General features: G+C 48.4%; 1 protein-coding gene across 5 annotated transcripts in view; it reads right to left on the bottom strand.

Annotated features, from left to right (window-relative positions):
* LOC120951284 (serine/threonine-protein kinase N) overlaps positions 1 to 22629 on the bottom strand; it is a 64473-nt gene extending 41844 nt beyond the window's left edge. The window contains exons 1-2 of one of the 5 annotated variants that reach the window (XM_040369887.2): positions 4946 to 5054; positions 1118 to 1519 (exon numbers count right to left, since the gene is read on the bottom strand). In XM_040369887.2, the coding sequence (XP_040225821.2) occupies positions 1118 to 1255 (138 nt within the window). In that variant the 5' untranslated portion in view covers positions 1256 to 1519; positions 4946 to 5054. Of the gene's footprint in view, positions 1 to 1117; positions 1520 to 4841; positions 4857 to 4945; positions 5055 to 20906 lie in introns of those variants that run through there. The other 4 variants (XM_040369888.2, XM_049606808.1, XM_040369890.2 and 1 more) reach the window with 4 other exon arrangements.
* Between the last annotated feature and the right edge of the window lie 262 nt (positions 22630 to 22891).

Here is a 22891-nt window from a genome sequence, read left to right as displayed (position 1 = left end):
ACGGTGGCCGATCGATTAATCCGATCCGGAGGGGTAGCAGACGTGAAGATCAATCAACCGATCCTTGGGCGTAGAGGAGCGATCCCGCGAGCGAGCAATTTACCGTTCGAATCGTTCTGTGCTGCCTTTTTCTCTGCATTCTTCGCACATAGGCAGGTGCTGTTACCAAACATTCGAGCTGAGGGAGGATTGATTTTTCCATCCAACGGGGTAAATGTACGATTATTCGGTTCAGTTTTGCTGGCAAGAAGAATAGAGATGATAATGAAGGAAATGAAAGAATAAAATCCTCCCAATAAACAGAGATGCTAGATTTCGCAGTTACAATTAGCAATCAAGGTGAAGAATTGGTTCACCGTTTTCATGTTTTCTTCTGCTGTGTCTTCCGCAAGATACTAGATTCTTCCCAACTGAAAGTTTGTTTATGTTTGGCAAAATATTAGGCTTCGTTATCACCTTACCATCACAAACTACAATCTTACAAATGTCACATAAACGTGCTAATGGTACCCAACACAATACACTATTCCCTAAAATTCTTTTCCAAGTAGCACTACACCCTCGTGAGAATTTCCAACCACACTCAGAACCACAAACGCATGAAGAGAAGACAAGAGGGGGAACTATTATGATTATTGGGAGGGGGACCATCATAAATAAGAAACGCAAATATACCATCCCACAAGTTCTACAAGGATGGGAAGGTAATTAAACTGTAAAGGAGTGCTTGGGGGCGAACGACAGTAAATAACAGATTATGAAACGATGCGTCCCTTGAAAGCGAACCATTTTGTGCGGCCCCAAACAGAGGGGTCTCCTCAGGTCGGTCAACTAATAAACACTCATTTGCAAATCAGTGGCACGAAAACGTTCTCCGTTCTCATAAAGCTATGAAGGCGACGTCGTGTGGTCCATGACCCGAGAAGACTAGATTTAAGGCACATAATTAACCACTTACAAGGCACCTTTTATAGTAAGCATTCTTACTGGAAAGCACTTAACAAATCAAAGACAATAGAGTAACACACCGTAACAACAGAAAAAAAACAACACACAAACACACGAACAACGATCGAAGAAAAAGGTAAAGGTGTAAAGTAGCTGAAAGATTACATACGCTAAACAGATAGCCTTTCAGCTTTGCCTTCAAATCCTTCAGGATAACCAGCTTGTTCGACTTGAAGCTGTAATCGGTTGGCGGCGACTGCTGCTGTTGCTGCGGCTGCGGCGACTGCGGCTGCTCGTTGATGCTCATCTTTAGGCGATGGCGTATTCCTCAGGGACCGAAATCAATTTTCGGAATAGAATTCGAGGCGTCTAAATGCCCCCTCCGACCCGGATTTCCCTGCTTCAACGGGAGGGTTGATTTTTCATCGAATCTAGCAACCTACGATATTTCGATCGATTTCTTATTTCTCACTTTTATTGCACACAAACACATAGACACACCAACACACACAGTTTGGGGGTGAAGAATTTCTGGTTTACACTTAACTACACACTATTTATACCGCCGCTTCTAGTGATAATACAAGTGAAAGGGAAATCAAAATATGATGCCATTTCCATAACTTCCTCTTCTTCCTCTTGCGCCACACAACACACACACACGCACGCCGTGTTACAGGGCGTTGGCGATAGACATCTCTTGTATGCTTTTGAACAGGGACAAACACCACACACAAAACAAGAAACATGTTCCCCCCAGTCGCGCTCTCGGGTTCGTTCTAGTTTGATAAGAAAGCACCAGCCAACCAGCCAGCCAGCCACACGGCAGGTACTTATTATTTAATCGGAAATGAATTCCTTCTTCGACAAAACAAACAACCGAATCTACAAGAGATACACCTCACGCTACCACTTTGGACGGAACAAGTGTCTGCTGTTTACTTTGACCTTCTTTGCCAAAAACACTTGAAGCGTGTACGACGAAAAACCGATTTCTGAGAGATGGCAACGCACACTGAGAACGTTGCTAAGGGTGTTGTTCACTTTACTTTTCTTGCCCACACTTGTTCCCACGAACGCACGCACCACGATCGAACGAGATTTCCCCCCAGTGTGTAGTGGGAGTTATTAATTACGGACATCGACATTTTCTCGCACGATCTCATCCCGCAAAACTAAGCGATGAGGGTGGAAAGGATCCCATTCCCAAGAAGAAGAGCTAACGTTTCTCTATTATTATCGATTTGATGGCACAAAAATGCTCAAACTTCCCCTTGCCAATAGACAATCTACAAAACAAGCGACTTAAATTTTAAAGTACCGGCACGAATTCGAAGCGATCGAGCCACCGAACAACACACACTGAGACTCTTCGCTGCTGCGGCTGCTGCATCCGCTTGGCGAAAAACTTTCCACAAATAGCTACTAATTGACTAAGCGCGATGTTTGCAGCCGGAAGTTTCTGAAATCTTCACCTCTTGACCAGCGTGCCGTGCGCCGTGACCACTGAGCAGACGGCGGACAGAGATCGTGCTGCTAATGTTATGCAAACAAATATTGCCAAACTCTGGACTGACCCCGTAAAAGAGACGGGCGTGCGATTTCTCATCCCCAGCCCCCCTATCTATGTCCCCGGCTCCTTTATGAGCGACTTTTTTTCGTTATTTGCAATGCTTTAAGTCAATATTTACCCAATATGCTTCTTCAGCGGAATCGGACAAGACAAATGTCTGTCGATGGATAATCCAAGCCAAACAGACCACTGGGACTGTAGTACAAGCGCCAGCCGCAAAAAAAGAGTGATCGAAACCGATCCCGACCTTTCTTTGGAGGAACACGCGTACACGACTTGACGCACGTTCGTTCGTGTGAGCACTTCATCATTGCTCTCTTCTCCTTCGTGATCCCGTATGCCCCCCACCCCTTCATGTCGTGCCGCGTCGTGCGAAAAGAAATAGCACACACAACAAACATTAGCCGACATCGGCAGTTGTCTGCTGGCCGCGCCAGATGGTCCGGGCGGACAAAACCGCGTCGCGCCGTACGCATGTATTTACTGATCTTCACACAATTGCCTGTGACGTGCGTCGCGTCTCCGTCCGTATGGAAAGGAGATAGAGATGTCAACACTCTTTGCTTACCCCCCTCTTGGGAGCTTTCCACTTTCCCTTGTACTCGGAAAGGAAGTAAGGGTAGCGTGTCCGGGAGCGTGTAGACACGATTAGGAAGCAAAGTTGGCTCTAAAATGTTCTATTGTTGAGCAGTTACGGGTTCACTTTTGTGGCATGAGCAAATTTACCTAAACAGCTCACTTTTTCTATTGAATCTCGTCCCCGCTGGATGATAAAATTCCGACAAACAAAATTGGGGAATCATGTCGGAAACAGCTCCTCCAGCTCATACGATAAAAGACACGTAAATGGAGCTACGAAAACCAAATGTTTGCTCACTAATTGACACTCTTGAAGAGGGTGTGTGTGTACTCAACACACAGTCACACACACACACACACACACACACACACACGACACGGGTCTACTACTTCACGTCTAATGGTGGTGCGATTTTCCATTTCATACCCATTACGATTTGCTTCATTTATTTTAATTCTACTCAATTTGCTTAATGAACCCCCCCCGCTAGACTTGATGCTGAAGGGGTGGGGAGCTAGAGAAGAGCTGTAGCAGTTCTGCTTCCTGTTGGCTACACCGTTTTGTCAGATTAACGATCCACTTACAATGGAAATAATGCCGCCACGTACTTCCAGTGGAGTAGAATTTCCACAGCAGGAATGTCTAAACTGTGTCTCCCCACACGTCAGACACTTCCTAGACACTGATAGCGAGGCGGTGACATTGAAGTTGCCGCGCTTAATAGAACAATCACCACACTCATCTTCCTGGGCCGGAGGAGAGGGGGTCTCTTTCATAGCAGTGGGACGAAGCAGGTGAAGAAACACACCAAACAAGCGCCAGATATATATATTGAATGCAGGAACCAATAAATTTACCATCCTTCCGTCCAAGGTCGGACAGAACAGCAGCAGAATGGCTCATTAGTCGTCATAAGTGACCGCCCTTAGTGCATTGTTTCCCCAGCCCAGTCTTCCGGAGGAGCCCACAACAACCCAACAACTATTTGGCGCCGGGTGTTCCCTCCTCTCCGCGAACAGAAGAGATATCCTTCAGTGGCTCATAAATTGGTGCACCACCACACCAACCATTCCCGTCCCCCGTCCTCCCCTCATCCCATCACATCACATCCCGGACAAGTGTTTTATTGAGCCTGTTTTGGATGGGCCCAACAACAACAACAACAGCAAATGCAGCGTCGTTTCTTGTACGATGAACTCGAAATTCAAGTGCAGAAGCAGAAACTCCACTCGTTGCATCCTCCTATACTTCATCCCTCTTCTTCATTCAGGGTGGCACAACAACAATCGAAAAACTATTGCTCCCGGGCGCAAGCTGGGCATTGCCGATAATGATCTTCACACAATCGTGAAGGTTGTTCGTGGCGACTTCTGTTCGACACGGTCGTCGTCGTCGTCGTCGTGGTGGCGTTCGCGCGAACATCGATAATTATTTGGAACGTGTTTCGGTCCAAATTGATTCGTTTCCGTGTCTTCACAATCACTTTCCGGTGGCGATTTTCGCACGAAGGTATGGGGTGCACACCTTTTGGCCACTATCTGATCGATTAATTGCTGAAATTCACAAAACTACCGTACGAGTGACGACTCAGCGGCACTCCAAAAAGCATGCATTTTAGTCATGCAACGGACTCTCGGTAGCTTTCACAAATGGATTCACAATTCACACAACGAGATCCACCAATCACCAAAACAATTCGTACGATGCTCTCCCCCTCAGCACAAATGCACCGTAACGCACCGCGTATTGCACACGTAAAACACACGCGCGCCGCAGAGGATGATAGACGGCCGCGGACGTTCTCCACATCCAACACAACCCACCAACCCACCGCCAACACTCACTCCAGAGACAAGCTCACGCGCGCTCCACGGTACACGTTGTACTGCACACACCGTGGTATCGGCTCGGAAGAACTCCGAGCTCCGAACGCCACGAAAGTTCAATTGATACAAAAGCCCCAACACGGGACGGTTTTTTTGCTGTGTGCACGCGGTCGGTCTCTGATCGATCCAACAACACACACCGCACGCAACCGACGGCGACGTTCAAATGTGCGGCCCCGATCCCGAGCAGTGAAGAGCGATAGTGAGAGAAACGCCAGCAACCGACCGACCAGCAGCAGCAACAACAACACCGGAGAGAACCACCCGAAGAGAGCTTTTCTGGCGTGAGCTGCGCATATGACGTAGAGGCGCGTTCGACGATGCTCTACGGCAGCCCAGAGCGAACGAGGAGAGACCGCGGTAGTTTCTTCTCCCTTCCCTTCAGCGACTGTGTGTGCCGGGCTGGGGCTTTCGGTTTCGACCTGTGGCGCTATACGATTATGCTTTCTTATGTTTCTGCCGTTCGCGTACACGCAGCATATTTCTTCCTTCTTAGCCCGTTCGTGACATGCTATTTCTTTCACTCCACGGCGTCTTATGTGTCCGATGTGATTGGTAACTATTTCTCTTCCTGAGCGCGAATATGCAGTCAGAGTTCAGTTCCGTCTTTTTTGTGTTTTTGTTTTTGTTTGCCTCCATATGCTTTACCTCCGCGCGATGGAAGCCCCACACAGTGCCCCCACCTTACGACGTGTGATGTGAGAAAGCCAAACCCCTTCTGTGTGCTGCTGTTGCATAGTTGCCTCCCTAGACTCGCTGTAGACTTAACCGGCTTAACTAGACGGTAATAAGACTGGCCCGGCCGATTGCGAAGGGCTGAACACTGAAAGTAAGTGGAGCAAAGGGGAAACACTAATCGCAAGAAAGGGACAGGAAGGTGCATTTTGCTGCATTTCATCATGTAAAGTATGGTCGGCATGTATGCATGTGTGTGTGTGTGACTTGTGACAAAAGCGACTAGAGAACAACGCACGTACCCCGCGTCACGCACTGATTGCGAAAGAGATTCGAACCGACTAAAGGGGACAGGGGGAAAAAGGAAACGCAAGGGAAACGGATCCGGACAAAATGAGACACTCTATTTGTACGCGTATGGTAAACAAGGCTCAGCTTTAATTTACTATCGCCAATAGACGGTGGTGCGGGACGGCTCCGGAGATCTAAGGGGCACCATAGAGAGAGAGAGTATGAGGATGCTAATCAACAAACAATGAGCAATATGCAAAAACGAACAACCACTAGATGGCACAAGAAACATGGAAAATGCAAACAAAATTAATCTTCAATCGAGGTCATGCTGATAAGGTTCGTCGCTGCTACCCTGCTTGCCTGTCTGCCTGCCTATCTCTCTGCTTGTGATGCTCTCCTTCCTCTGTCCCTTGCGGCTTTGAAAAGGGCAATAAACGCTTCTCGATCGTTGCGAAAGCATGACTAGAAGCGATTAAATTCGAAAAGTGCAAGCAAAAAATGCAAAGAAAAATGATAGACACCAAAAAAAAACCTTCATAATCGTTCCAATCGTTCCAGAAAACAGTTCCAGAAAGGACACAACACGAATCTTTGATACACTTAAGTGTGTGCGTAAAAAATAGCTTCAAAGCACTGTACAGTATGAAGGATTTCTTAAAACCAAACCATTATTCAAGCCGCTCCCGTACAGTTTGAGCGATAGTGTTATCATCATCCCCTTCAGGGTGTAAAGCACGTCATTCCATTACATCAGCAGAGCGGCGCTGATTCATTCGAGAGATGTTTGCGTCGGAAAACACAGCGCCGCGATACACGTGCTTAAGATTTCGACTGTGATTGTGTGTGCCTCAAGCCAGCTTCTTACTTCAGTGCGAAAAATCATTTGCCCTACGCTTGGAAAGGTACCAATTTGGGGATGAAATATTCAGCAGGTTTCGCCGTTCGCAAGTGCGCTGAAGGCAGGGGAAAAGTTCAAAATATATTTCCCGTACTGCACACACTCCAGCAGCTGGGTTCTTTCCCGGATTTGAGGTTCGTGATTAAATACTCCAAAAACCCAGCTATTGCTATATTTGGGGTTAAACCAGCGAGCTTTGGTTTGTGTTTTCCTACTGTAAAATGGAATGGCGAGAACACACACACACGCCATCTCCGCGTCGATATTCTCCCATTTTAAAGCTTTGTAAGATCTTGTAAGTCAATCGTATAAATTTTCTTCCGGTAAAACCGCACCTTCTTTTGTCTCTAATTCGATCCCATGCCTCCCTTTCTCTCTCGTTTTCTCTTTCCCTTCTTCTTTTCCCTATCTATCTCGCTATGGCTCGTTTGACGCAGGTGTGTGTGTATTTGCCAGTCCCAAAACGAGGGAGGAGGACGGTAGGAGGACCGGAAGGTGATCAAATTCTTCAAACCAACTCCCCCATTCCATCCCATCAAGATCAGCGAGGCTGATCGAAGAACAATAGCGCGAAAGAATGGACCCGCCCGCTGCCCTCTTTCCTCCTTCTCATTTCACACATTCGCGAAATTTCCAGCTTCCTTCCAGCAGCAAATGGTTGAATTTTCCCGGCCGGCCGGCTAGCCAGCCCACCCTCCCTCCACAGGTTGTGGAAAACCGGGCGGCATTGGAATTTTGAATGGAATGTTCGTCACCGGAACGCGCTAAAACGAGACCTAAAAAGACACATACACACACATATTTCCGATACCGGGAATGCAAATGACTGGCGGGCGGCATTCGTTGCCGGTAAGAAATCGTCATCCGTTTTTGATTCCTCTCAAGCCAAGATCGATCGATCGACACAGCAGCAGCAGCAGCAGCAGAGCGCGCCAATTAGCGCTCAGAAGGAATGTTCGTAATCGATGGAAATGGTGCTGCTGCCAGGGAATGCATTTGTTCCGGCATCGGACCGGGCACATAAAGCTCAGAGATGCCTGCGCTGCGCCTTCCCACCAGCGCAAAGAACGGCGGCAACACATTTCCGGCAATCGTGGCTTCCAGATCGTGTCTTAATGTTCAAGCTGTTATACCTCCGAATGAGAAATTCATTTTTCGCTCGTTTGCGCGTTTAAGGTGTGTTATCCAATACCAGCCAGAGATAGAGAGAGATGGAGAGACAGTGAGAGAAAGATCAAGACGTAACTGCAGCTCACAGCCCATCGCGTTCACCGTTATCGCAGCTGGTTTGGTGTTCATTATTTTCCTTCCCAAAATAGTCTATTACTCTGGCATGTTGATTACGAACCTGCAACGAGATAAGAGAAGAAGCGGGAAAAGATGAGTAAACTTTGAGATTGAAGAATGAAAAGGAAATGCGAATAATTTTCAGCGATATGATTTCGACACTCAAGCGCACAACAGCAAAGCGAAAGACACTCCCGAAAAAGAACATGAAAATAAAGCTCCGTTGAACATGCCGCTCTGGCCTCTTAACAGAGCGCTCGTGCGTGTTCGAGCGCTGTAGATACTGTTAATTGTGGCGAAGAACTACAGGCTTATAGGCCACATTTTGGGGCAGCCTTTCCAGCTTAAAATTCTGGATAATTAGAGCAACAACCTGTCACTGGGCTAGGGAAAAAGGGCACCGTTTACGAGGAGGTTGACACACTTCTGGCTGCGTTGGAAGGCCCGATCGTGCGTTAAGTTAAAGCCGGACCAGCAGAGCAAGATCAATCTCGCGCCACCGTCGTCCATCGAAGAAAGTAGTTTTTAATTAGATATCCAGTAACGCGGTGTGAATGAAACCAGATTTTTCCACGAGAACTGGGCTAATCGTGTGCATCCCGCCCCCCACCAGCCCCTTTTTTTCCAATAAACGATCTACTTGCTTCCTCATCATTGATAACACGCCTCGTGCTGGGAACCCGGTAGCTGCGCGTCCGCTTTTCCACCCAGGCAACCGTGTTCCGTGGCGGAAGGCGAGCACAATTACGTGGCGAGAGTGTGTGGCGAGATTTTCCGTCCCGTGGATGGGGAATTAATGGGAAGCGGCTCGACGTACATCACACACACGCGCGTGTGTGTGTATTTTGCTCTTTATGTTGCCATCATATTTCATCCTTTCAACCAGTGAGTGTGTAAAGCCTTCATTGCGGAAGACACTCCCAAGAGACGCTTGCCTTGCTCTGTGTTGTCGTCGTGATTGATCTGTTTGGTTCGGGGTTTCCGCAAGAGCCCACAGGCTCTTTCGCTTCAGTTTCACACCGATCCTCCTCCTGTCTTCCGGCAGCACAGGTTGTGTTCCTACTCCTCCTTCTGCTTGGCGCGCTGTTACGGTTTTCACACACGCACTTCTCATTCAGTTTGCACACACGCTTTATCGCGCGCGTTTTGCGCGTTCCGAAAGATTGAATAACTTCGCGCACATGCCTGTTTGATGATGACTTTTGCGGTATTTATGTTTTGAGAGATGTGTGAGACGTGACCGGCGTTCAACCGGCGGAGCGGTGTTGTGCCATGTGCGAGTGGGAATGTTTGGTGGGTTGGGGCTGATAAGGCGGTCACACACTAGCATGCAGCAGAGGTCCCAGGCGGTTTGCTGGATCTGCTGCTGCTTCATCATTTTCCCATGGCTTTGATGGTTGAAACTGCGACTGCGGGGTTTGTTGCCAGTGTTCCTGTGCTGTAATCGCCGTTTCGTTTTCTCTATAGCGCTTCACGCCTGGCTCTCTCCCTGGCATGTGATGCTTTAGCTTAGCGCCACCGTTAAGAGAAGATGCATTTACACCGCCCAACTGCAACTGCATCAATCCACGCCTTACACACCTGCTGCAACATCCCTATCAGTGTTACTGTAAGCTGTGTGTCTTATCGCTCTTGCCCGACCGTATGTATGTGCAGTCCCCGTCCCCATAGACGTTCATCATTTGCCACGATGAATTGCAACCTTTGCTAACTTTATGACTTAATTGTACTGTGTTCGAGGAATAGAGGGGATTGTAGGAGGATTGACAGACAAGTTTGACGTTATTTTTGTAGCGGAAAATTAGCCGTCGGGAAAGGAACTTGCCTTCCGGCGAATGTATAGACTTTGTCCTGCGTCAATGTTGCCTTTAGTCGATGGTATTGATTGGGTACCTTCGTACGAATTTACCGCAAAAGACATTATTTGTAATGCAATAAAGTTCAGGCTTACTTTAGAAGTTTGAGTTCCTGGAGAAAATGATGTAAGTACACAATTAGTTAACATAATCATCTCCCAAAATAAGGTCAATTTGAACCTTAATATGACCCAAAATACCTTCAATTGCTCGTATTAGGTTCCATCATCCCAACGCTCTTCAACGTTCGCCATTACGAACGAACGGAAGTTTTGGGACAATTCTTTGCCCATTACGTCATCTTTCGCTCTTCGCCCTCGGTACGGTTTTGGTTCCGAATTTTCCAATAATTTCCATCGACACCTTTTTGCGTGAATAATTTGCCAAAGTACTTGGACGATCTGAGACGACGACGACGCAAGAGGGAGCGGAAGGAAAACGGGAAAAATGAAAGGCGGCAAAACGGTTAACGTAATCGGCGCAGACACAGGCACACACACACTAAGGCACCTTTTCCCAGTTCCTTTCCTCATTTCTCTGGTGCTTGTTGTTGGAGGTAGAGGCAACAAAAAACGCCATCATCATTCCTGGCGTTAATTGGCCCGGGGAAAGGCGTAAACAATCCATTGGTCATGCTGCCACATCAGATTTATTTGACTTTATTTTGTAGCTTGTTTCTCCCCGCCCCCCTCGGTGGAGAGCTCGGCCGGAAGGGATGGATCAACAACGCGTAAAGAGAGGGGAGTATGAAAAACGACCACTGATGAGGGTTTTTCGGTGGACCGTCCGTCCGTCAAGCGAAGCTCTAATTTGCCAAAATACGCCCAAGCGCGGCCTATAACGGGAACACAAATTCCGCACGACCGGGAGGGAGATGTAATTCGCTAAAGTTTCTTTAGCACAAAAGCCCGATTCGATTCGAAACAGCCATGAACTGTAGCGGAGGCACATGAAGCACAACATGCCGACGACCGATAAGAATGGGCACACATACACTATCAGCCGAATTACATGCGCGTCAGCTGATAAGCGGAATTATTGGAAGTCGTCCAAAACTCGCCCAGACCTCACAGACAGGCCCCACCGAGAAGGAGTGGCGCGAATCACCATAATCTAATGCAAGCGATGAGTTAAGCTGTTGACGTTAGCAATCGTTACAAAAAAAAGAGTTCAATTATTCATTTTTTCATGCTTTTTTTGGGTTTGCGGAACACGACTCAGAAATTGAAATCATCCCTTCCAGAAGTTGTTGCTTAGTGCGGGGTAAACACATTTGCCGATTTCGTCATGTTTCGCTGAAGGTACAAATGGATTTCTCGAATGAACTTCACCCAGTAATTCCTGGTCCTGGTTTGTTGGTGCCGGCCAGCGAAAGCTGTTTGACCTTTTCGCACGGCACAACTCGAGCGCGCCCGCGAACAGATTCAATTTTGTCCACCACAAACCGGAACGAATCCATTTATCGACAGCCACCACCGGGCGCCGGGAGAGCGCGTCGAAAAGGCTCTAAAATTCCACTCCCTTTCCTCTTAGTGCATCCTTCTCCTACAGGACCTGCTATCTATCTCTCTCTCCGTCTCTCTTCGGTCTTCCAGAGCACGGGATGCGCCTGATGGTTTCGCATTGGAATTTAATTAATGAACTCGGATCGATTCCGTCATCCGGCCCCGACGAGCCCGAGGATCCGTCCCGACACACACACACACCGCGCAACGCACAAAAGCCTGATGGCGAATCGTTATCACCCATCAACAGGCACAACACCGCCACGGTCATAACCACCGACGTGGAGAGATGCCAGCAACCACACGAGGAAGTCGTCACCGCCATCCGGCCGTCCGGTGTGTGTGTCCCTTTTTGCGCGTGCGGACACGGACACAAACCGCCGACGATCCAGAGACGGTTGCTGTTGGTGTACGTGATTGGCAAAACGATTCCACCATCAGGTCCGCACAGAGTTAGCCACAGTGTTACTGGGAAGCAGTGACAACAAAAAAACACTTTCACCCGCGGCGGCCACAAAGCTTCGGACACACACACACACCGTGCTGCGGAAGACGACTTTTTAATCGTTTAACGTTTAACGAGATTGCTCATCGCGGGGTGCTGCAAACAAGGAAGGAGGAACTATCCCCGTTTGACGACATCGACATACCTCTGTGTGTGTGTGTGTGTCTGTGTCACATCCGGACGATCTCTTTCTGCTCCAGTCCTCCGATGTAGACCACAGACCAGGATTCGATGCATTACACACTCTCCCTTCGTTTCATCATCATCATCATCACCATCATGCTGCCCAGAGGGGTAAAGAGTTAATCGATTGTCCTAAGGCAACGACGTATAAACACACACAGCGCATCAGGCTGCACACTGATTACTTTCAAAACAAGCAATCTGTAGTGTGATAAAACCCTCTCCCCTTCCCGCTCCAACAAACCCATATACGCCATTGTATATACGCAGTGGAGAACGTGGACGGCGCGGAAAGGATATTGATTTTTGTTAAATTAACAATGTATCCTTTTATGTGCACAGGACGATGGGTATATTACATGGTAAGTAATTTAATTATAGCACTTTAATGCCTTAAAGGTAAAGTTCATTGTGTTTTATTGGGGGGTTTGAATGTCTTTTTATAGCATGTATTTAACAGTAAGTGGCCTGCGATGAAGCATTTCCCTCATAATTTGAAAAAAACAGCCACTTCCAGCCGTCTAGAGACGTAATTAAAATCAATTTAAATAAGCTCCAGCACTGTATGAACACGCTCCTTTACCGAGACTGACCGACCGGGGCAAGTTTATCTTGGCAAGCGCCCGTGAAATTCAAATCACACACCACAACCGTACAAAGAATCCAGCAACTCAACGGAGCGTATTTACATACATACGTCAATTTCGAACATCGTGAAGCATAAGCGATCACACACACAACCATACACATTGTAACGATCATGGGTGGAATGACTTCCCAGAAGGCATGTGAAGCCCACGCACCGTTTGGTGCGTCGTGATGAAAAACCAACCAGCCAGCCAACCAGCCAACGAGACTCGTCGATTCTTCCATCTTGCCACAACCAACGAACGACATAAATCATTAAAACGCACCGACTTGATTACATTTCCCACAAAACGGCGCGTCGTACGCAATGCATTGTGGCTGTTGGCTGTGGTGTGGTGTCGTTAATCTTGGGCTCGCTTGTGGTCGTCGGTACACAACAGAGCCCCCTGACACAGAGGGGGTGGGGTGCTGCACCAGAATAATTGCCATGCTCTGGTTTCGGACGCGCACGCCCGCGTCCCTTTGGAGGTTGCAGCAGCACACGCTTGGTCGATCGGTCAACAGCACAAGTCAAGCCAGATCCCAAGACGCGTGCACTTTATGCAAATATACATGCGAAACATGCACTTCCTCCATTGCACACACTGCAAGGTGGAAGGTGCACAAGTGTGTATGTGTGTGTGAGTTATTGAAGGGATTGTGTATCCGGTTTACGTATCGATCATAGGAGCGCGAGCGATCAAGAAACCGATCAATGACTGTTTCGACGGCGAAGCGGTTCGATGCTTTTCATTAAGCGCCGTTTGCGTACGATTAGTCACAGGTGAATGGGACACAACATTGCGAGGGAAGGAATGTGACGACATTGTGTTATGATAAGAATCAGCGGAGTTGGATCAAAAGCCATGCGTGCGCGCGCGCTGTGGAAGGATGCTTCCGGCCACTTACAACCACTTCCAATGAAATTCGCTTTCGTTTTCTGTTTTAAATTATTTATTTTTCCAATTCCCTTCCCTTCCCTTCCTTCTTTGATGGTTAGCCTGATGTCACATTATCTCCTGCCCACACACGGACACACTGGCGCAGGCACGTACGCCAGCGAAATGTGTTTGGCAAAAAAACATCAAAGAGCCGTCAGCTTCATCCTAATGGATGGATGAATGTGTGGTGTGTTGGTTTGGTTGAGGTGAATAAAATGAGCATAAATATTCAATCGAAACGGTTGCGTAAAGTGCTATCGTCTGATCGATTGGGAAGGGGTTTCAGGCTGCAGGCTTATCGGATCGGTTTAGTGAAATTGTGACAAGATCCGTGATTTTGCAACAGGAACTGTGGAATTTTGTGGAAAATCCCAAACATTGTTGGTGACCTGGCTGCACTGGCTGGTAATAGATTCCACAAGTTGTCGGGTTCTTCTGACTGGGAAATTACCCAACAAAACGGAATCAATCCCATTGATCGTCCAAGATGCCAAGAGGAATCAACAGAGCCAGTAGGAAGAGGTGGTTAATTTAATTGATAAAAGCTGTTCGAGAGCAGCTAATCGAGGTGGCAGCAGCACAGCAAAAGAATGCAAACTTCGAACCAAAGCACATTCATAGAGCAGACCCCTTTGCTCCCTCCCTCCTCGATCTGTTGTCACGGATGACCGAACCGGTTTGTGGCGAAATTACTGTCCCACGACGCCGACGACCGTCCGACAGAAAATCAAGGCTTTTCCTGTTACCCTGGCGCTGGCTTCCATTTCCCGGGAGCGGGCCGAGAGAGTTCAGCGAGTCGTGCAGCTAATTGAAGGATAATTAGAAGATGATTGAGATGAGCAGTAGCACCTAGCCCTAGCGCACCAGTAGCTAGGGAAGAGGAAGCCGAGAACCCGCGATCACGTAGATTCGCGTGCACCCCTCGGGGGTAAAGGGTGTCTGGAGAAGATGCCACTTTTTCAAATTGCAGCATTGGTACCTCCACCCTCCTCTTCTACTACCCGGCCACCCGGCTAATTGATGATGGAATGCGAACTATGCGCACACCACCATCTTCCCTGGCTTGGCTGTGACCCAAATTGCCCTTTTGCGCCATCATTTCACGCATTCTGATACAGCAGCACCTAGCTTCTTCTTTCGGAAAGGAGGAAGGAGAATACACCGCGTGTGTGTGTGTGTGTGCAGGCTGATAATATACATCATGAATGATAAGTACACGGTAATTTGAACCTTCATCTTATGTGCGGGTTAGGATGGGAGGTGGACCTTGAAGGGTCTACCACGACCAATCGATTCACGTAGTGATTGTTTCTTGCAATATCACCGTCAAACCACCGGCTGTGAAGAATACACTCTGGAGCCGTTTTGAAGCCCCAGCACCACCACCACCACCTGCTAACTAAATCCACCGACACAGCCCCATAAATAAGATAAATTGTTTTCCTGTATCCTAAGCTCATCGAAAAACGAAACCATAATCCTTCTTTTCGTTTAGGCGTTCTCTATCTTTCCCTCCCTTTCTCTCTACAGAAGAAACTCGCACTACACAAATCGTCGTCCTTGGAATCGATCGACCCGCGCCTCAGAGCAAATAACGATTTGGCCAAGATAAACACAAATAATGGCAAAATAAATAGCCGAAGCACTGATGGAAAGCAGCGAGACGACCGACGACCGGCACCACGACGGCGCATTTGTCCTCATTATGGCGTGCAAATTTCATGGCCATGGAATGCAAATCATTGCAGGGAAGGGCAGGCAGGCAGGCAGGGGGGTTGTGTTGGGTGTCCTTTATCGTTCCGCAAGCTATTTTTCTGATAAATCTCCCAATCAACTCAAACAATGCATCAAAATGTCGATGAGAGAAAGCATAAAGGAAGTATGCTGACAGCTGAAAAGTGTGAACCGGGTGGCATATCATGCCCCACGAAAGAATCTGCCATCATCATCACCACCAATCCAACCCAAGTCGGACGGACGGAACACGCTTGCCAAAGCTTTAGGGAGAGACGCTTTTCGGCGCTATTTCCCTGGCCTCGAGTAAGCACTGCAACGCGAGAAAACAGAAAAAAGAGGGAAAAAACCCACCACAAGTCGTTACATAATAAACCGAAAGATTTTATTGTTTTTCTTCATTCGTGTGCTCCTCCCCTATTCCCCTTACTCCCCCTAAAGATCGTAAATGACCATCCAAAATGTAGCAGGGCGATAGTGAGAGAGAGAAAGAGCAAGAGAGTGAAGACACAAGAACAGTAACAGTAAAAAAGACGGTAAAACAACGGGCTAATGTTGCGACTGTCCGGTGGTGCTCGAGGGCTTTTTGGGGTGCCTTTTCTTTTCGACACAAGCTGCCCAGCGAGCGTAAGGGAGCCCCGCGAGGTGTCGACAGTTGGAACTGCCACTATGTGTGTGTGTGTGCGTCGCATTTTATTGCAACAAAAGCCATAGTGCGTCTAACTCTTGTGGGGCTTGTGGGGCCTTGTGGAACGCGTAGAAACTGCGGAGGGCAGGTTGGTGCGCCATGGCAGTTTCTTCAGTACAGCCTAATGGCAATTTTTGGATCCCTCCGTCCTGTGGTAAATCACTGGGACGGCGCTGCTGGAAAGAGAGCTTTGAGAGAGCTTTAGTTCCATTTTATTCCGAGCACCAAAACACAGCGCACACGAAGGCAAAAGGGGAGGAGGAATGGCGGCTTCTTGTTCGGTGGTGTCGGTCCGGTGCCTTACTTACTGACTATTTAGCTTGGTTGTGCCACACACACCACACCACACCATACAGGTCGGAAATGGGAACGTGTGAACTCTTAATGCTACTGTTGCTGTTGGCAACAACTCTGGCTGTGGCTGCTACGGCAGTTGTGTTACACTTGCACCCGAGAGGAAACATGGCCACGAGGTTAAAGGTGTTGTTTTATGTGCAACAACCACTCTCGACCGACCGACCGATTGCCAAATATGTTGAGGAAATGATAGTAATTTACTTTGTCTCCAGATCGTTCCTCCCCACTGTTGAGTGTTATTGCGAGCCCAAATGCGTCTAAATAATTCATGCTTCGTAAGGGGTTGCTGCAGGCGACAAAGAGATTCAATTGCCAAAGACCCTTTCCTCAGGGAGAAGTGTTTGTTGCAATTCGTTTTTTATTTAAATTTCTTCCAAATGCTTGGGTAATATCACGATCGACTATCTTCTTCGTGGGAAGACCTAAAATAAAACACAATGAGGTAATTAAAATTAAGCACAGTTTTGGAAATTGACATTTGATTTAATAGAAAAATCCTTTCGAACAATATTTCCTGCATTGGAAGTCTCAAAATAACCACCAACCCCTGAAGTAGCATACACACACAAATCGTTAAACGGCTTCACCAAAGAGGTGGAGAGGGGGGAAGGTTGGTGGTAAACGGATGGCAAATCAACACATTACCCAAACCTGATCGAAACGATAAAAGGTGTCGCGTACCCACGTGCCAACAACACACCTACACGCGTGAACCATCATCATCATCATCATCATCATCGGCTTGAAGGAAGGACCACAAAAAAAGGCTTCCCCCCCACCTTGGAGCGGATGATGCTACCGGGAGTGTTTAATTTCCTTTCGCAAACAATTTTCGACACGCCATCACCTCCAATCGACACAGGAGGATTGCCAAAAATATCCTTAGAAGAGCTAGAACACACTCCAAAAAACACGCCAACGCCACCAACGCGTGGGAAAAGGATCAGTGAGAGATCCAGCGCACACACTCGGCGGGACGGACACATCACAACCCGGCACATTTTTCGGCATTTTCGTAGGGTGTGTCACGGGTGTGTGTGTGTGTGTGTGTGCTTGTGGGTAGGAAAGAAAACACCGGACAGATATACAAAAACACTCGAATCACTTTGCGTGATAAGCGCGTGGTTGGCGGCGATAAAACGGTGGCTTTTTGATAGGGCCTTTGCTTTAAGTACATCCCACGGAAGGGGGACACATCGAACCCAGTCATATTGGACCAGTCGTCTTCACGCTGGCAGAACTTGGCACGAGAACCTCGAACCAACGTTGTCATCGGTCGGTTTCGTCGCGTGGTCATCAGCTTAATTGATTGCGGTTGTCTCTAATCGAAGGTCAATAAATCAATTGTCCCGGTCCGCAAACGTTCGCCTCGTCCGTCCGTCCGGAAGCGAACCGTATAATCTCCCGCTCGGTTTACCTACACTTTTGCGACCTTAGGGAGAAGGGGTTGATAGTTCCCCCTCTCCTCCACACCACCATATCGAACGTTGACAGGCGATGATAACGAGTCGTGAAGAGGCATTATGGCAGCTGCAGAGACCAAGAGAGCCGGTTCACCCAAAAATGTTGCAAAATGTCTTCCTAAAGTGGGACCCCTCCCCTTTGATGATCGACCACGTTGTTGTTGTTGGTGATGATGGTGATGATGGCGTTACGCAATTACTAAAACCATGTGCATACGAGCTCATCTAACGCTTTTTCTTCTTCACCTTTTTCTCCAGTTTTATAGCACCACTTTCCCGATCCAGCAGGTAAGACAACGATCCTCACTCTCTCTCTCTTCCCGGTTTGGGGGGCGGTTTGCCGCATTTTTAATGAGCTGTAAAGTGTGCATTTTTATGCCAAACGGCGGAAGAAGGAGAAGCGTGCGGCGCTTTAGCGAAGCATTATTTTGCATCATTAGGAAACACCGTGTGGCGAGCGTAGTGTTCGAGCGAATGCTTAAATGAATGGCTCAAAGAAGAAGGATTGCGACCGTACTTGTAGCTTTAAATGCTACAACAATGCTTGGTTCAGAGAGCTTTAAAGATCGAAAACTGAAGAAAGGAAGAAAAGCTTTCATAGAAGCAACGATGATTCACAGAACGATTCGATTAGAGAGATACCGGAAAGAATGCGACTTACTATAATCGTCCCTTCTAGACGTTCATTCCATGCATTCGAATTGACTGTTGTCACGCCATCGGAAGCAGACTTTGACAGCAAAAACGAGACAAACCGCGGACATTTTGATTTGGAAATGGTCCCCCTCCCCTCTCCTCCACCCTCCTCTTGTCAATCGATTGCGGTGCGGTTTTGACAATTTGTGGCAGGCAGGCAGCAACGTGATAATGATTTCCCCCGGTTCCACCCGAACCACACCAAGCTAATCATTGGCCGCAATCCACAATCCGTCCATCGATCGGTAGCCACATATTTCCGGCCCCGACGAGCGACATGTAACCCCCCGTTTTGCGGGTAGCTTTTATTGTGGATTTAACCGCCAGCAGAGGAAATGTCCAATACAGCGGGAGGCGCGAGATTAACGAAAGACCCTCGTCCCTCGTGCTATCGTATCGAAAACATGGAATGACGGCACTTGTGTGATAACGATTAGGAAGGGACCAACACTCACCACCGTTGGAAGAGTGAAGAAGCGTTGTCGGAACAAGCGAATGCCGTGTCGAACAAGTGACTAATCGTGGTTTCAATTCTTATCTCTCTCTCCCCCTTTCCAGGCGGTCCCCGGGCGGGGTGGTTTGCAGCGATTCTGAATCACTCTTCGCCGCGCTAAACCGTCCTGTGCGTATGATTTTGGGTGCGTAAAACATGCGGGAATACGCAAAAGGAGACAACTCCCTAGGGGGGAAGTGGTGTTATGGGGTACACCTGTTCCATAATTCCTCGGCCCACACGTACATGTCACACGGCCGATATTACATTCCGCTGCGGTTTTGGAATAATTTGCCACTCGTTGCTCGATGCGTCCCACCAGTTGGGTGGAGGGAGCGATTTGCGTCGGCGTGTTGAGTCCGGCTCGGCAATTAAAAGCAATTCGTACATGCCATCTTCGGTCCTGTGTCCACCGAGTGTGTGTGTGTGTGTCGGCGACGGCGTGCGTGGGGTCGGCGGGGGGACGGTTGATTTGCGACAACAAGAAGAAGACGATCGATCGGTTTTCGCGTTTCCATCGCGCAACCGGTGAAATACACTCGTCGTCGTCGTCGTGTGTGTGTGCTTCTATTCCCACACATATTTGCAGCGAAAAGGTAACAAAAAAAAAACTCATCACCAGCAACCTAGAAGAGAAGCAGACGGACGGAGAGCAGAGGTATTAAAACCTGTTTCTATCTTAAATGCTTCTACCACCCCATTGGAGAAGTAAAAACCACTCGAGCAAGCAGCGAGTGATTCCGTGACTCTTCGCGTCTTACCTTTCTGGTGTAGAAGGGGCGGGGGGTACGATCCTCTCGCTTGCCGTCTGTGTTTGTGCCTGTCGATCGTTCGTTTTCGGAAGATAAACGATGCTCTAGGTCACGCCAATCAAGAGACACAGGCCAGAGACCGTAGACAAGAGGACCTAAAATTTTGCCTTTGGTGGGCGGAAGGAGGATGGCAATCAGGCCGGAGAAGGAGACACAACAGTTGTCCCGAGGCAGTTTCGCAAGAGAGCAATTAGTGCAAAAATTGTCACAAAATTGCGAATGACGAAGGGGTCTTTGCGTCGGCAAAAATACTCCATTTTATGCAAAAAAAGAGACCTCCCGGGGCACATTCTTCATCCTAAAACGAAGGGAAAACACGCTTAAGCTGGCCGAAAGTCCCCCCGGCGCACAGCTAACAGAGACAGCCGGCTTATCCAAAGCAAGCCATGCGTTGTCGTCGTCGCCTGCTACAGTTCAGTCACGTACACACACACAGACACATGGACACGCACTAGAATCTTCTCGCAGAAAAATAAATAAACACCTTGAACCTGCCTGCGCGCTTCAGATCTGACATTTGAACCAAATAGCAGAGTGGTTGTGATAAATGTCCCAAAACAAACCGGTCAGCCGCCCTTGGCCACCACCAGCACCACCCCCAGGGACCGGGAATGGGAAAGAAGAAGAAGAAGAAGCCTCACATCCCCCCTTTGTCTAGTGGTCTGTACTATTTTAGATAACATTAGTCACACACTAATGCGCCGCCCCAATTGCGTATGTGTGAATCACACACCTTAAGACGCGTTGTAACTTATCCTCCTAAAAAGCGATATTTTCTCATGTGCCCGGCACGGCAGCACCAGCAACAACACTTCCCATGGGAGCTGTGTCACAGCACACAGCACACCCCGCGGGGTATGTGTGTTGGAGCGCCGACAGTAGAGAAAATATGTCCGCGATCGTACCTGATAATATGAATCCGCCATTTTGAGATGAGTGTGTGTTGTGTTCCGAGGGCGCTCCTCCGCGCGCGCGATGCTCCCTCTCGTTCACTCGCGCGCTCGATCGAGGCTGCTGCGCTGCTTCGCCTTTGTTCGCTCTCTCTCTCGCTCTACCGCCAGGGAATTCCTTCACCACTTAACGCACAGAAAATAACACACAACACCACCAACTTCTAAATGACGTTCCTTCGTTGTTGTTTTGCCTTCTTTGCCGCTTTGCTTTGCGAATATGATCTGGGGATTAGGGGATGCTTCTCTTGTCCCCCGGCCCTGTTTCTTCTTATTTTACCAACATTCAAACACTCACGCACAAAACACACATACACACAGGTTTACAGAGTATTGTGCAAAAAGGGTCGATCAAAAATGCACCTCTTCCTTCTCCTTTGCTCGCTCTCTCTCTTTCTGCACATACGATCAAACGCGATCGCAATTGCACACGCACTCACTCTCGCTCTATCTCTTTCTCACGCTCGTTCTCACGTACGCTTTGTTACATTTTCTTTCCTTCTTTTCACTTTTTCCGCCGTCTGGCAGAAACGGTAGCAAAGTGTAAACGTCACACACTGCTGTGCGCCCAACAACACTCCGGAAAGATGGGGGGCCAGCCAGCCAGCCAGCGGGCAAAGCGGGGATCACTGTCGGACGCGATCACCACTGAAAACACGGATCCGGATGGGACCGGACGCACAAACGCACACACACATACACATATACACAAACGCGCGCCGGTGGCAGTTTTGGCTTCCGGCACAAGGCCCGTTGAAAAGCCCGTTGTTTTCAATTCCCTCGAAATGGGCTCTTCAGTTTTCTACGGCCACTTTCTACACAGTCAATGCACACACTGCTCATTCACAACGACGACAGCAACGCTACACTCCTCTACACACCTTCTCCTTGGCACAAACACACATACACACAAGAGACTCGGACTGCGTTCCCATGCACAGCAAGCGACGGACGAACGGTGTTTGTGATGAAGGGATTGCGGTTGCTCACGTCTCGTGCGAAAGAATGCTACGGGGCTGCACCATTCCGTCACAGCCAAAGTGCATACAGTCGGTGCAGCAATTGCAGGCTAATTCCAAGCAGCTGCAATTGATTTGGATTTGGAAACACACGCACACACACTGTTCTCTTCGCCTCTTTGCGAGACCGCAAACGAAACGGTGGCCCGTACCGCCCGAACCAGCACTGGAGGACGGTTGCGTTCGACGTTCGAAACACACAAAAACAGACTACTAGACCCTCGGCGAGCCCACAGGCTGATGGTGGTGGTGGTCTGTATGCGAACGCGCGCACGTCTGCGTGTGTGTGTGTGTGAGTATGTGGTGACACACACGGTTCCACTCGAGAGAACACGACACGAACCAACGGTCAGACGGAGAACGGAGGAATGCTCGCAACGGACTGAATGAATGAAAACGGGACGAACACACCAGCGCACAACACCGACGGGCGGATGGGTTCGTCTTCAGCAACGAGATTAGCTTGGCTGAGGGCGCGGAAATGAAGGGCGGCGCACCGCACAAGGGACAGCCGTACAGGGGCGGGAACACATACACACAGCGGGAGAGAGGGGCGAACAAAACAGGAAACTGGAAACGGAAAAAGGAGCGCGTTTCACGGGAAGAAAATAAATAAAAACTCAAAGCGCTTTTCGAAAGCTGTTCTTGCGTCGCCGTTTGACAGCTGACAGTTGCGTGTCGGGGTCTTGGCAAGGTTCATATAGATGTGGCAGATTCGTTCATTCTTGGCAGAATTGCGGTTGAGGTTTTTTTTATTCCAGCACAAAAAGGGAACGTTCAGAGGATAATAAATGGATTTCAGGAACTATCGTAATAGCACGAGGCCGTTATCATGCTTTTATTTGAAAGTTTTAGAAGGAAAACAACTTTCAACACACATTCTGCTCGACAGGTGGTTTCTATATACATCTTGGTGCTTTC

This window comes from Anopheles coluzzii, chromosome 2 (assembly GCF_943734685.1).
Source record: "Anopheles coluzzii chromosome 2, AcolN3, whole genome shotgun sequence".
NCBI classification, from domain to species: Eukaryota; Metazoa; Arthropoda; class Insecta; order Diptera; family Culicidae; genus Anopheles; species Anopheles coluzzii.
Note: the sequence above shows the minus strand (reverse complement) of the source record. Positions and strands in the feature narration are given on the sequence as shown.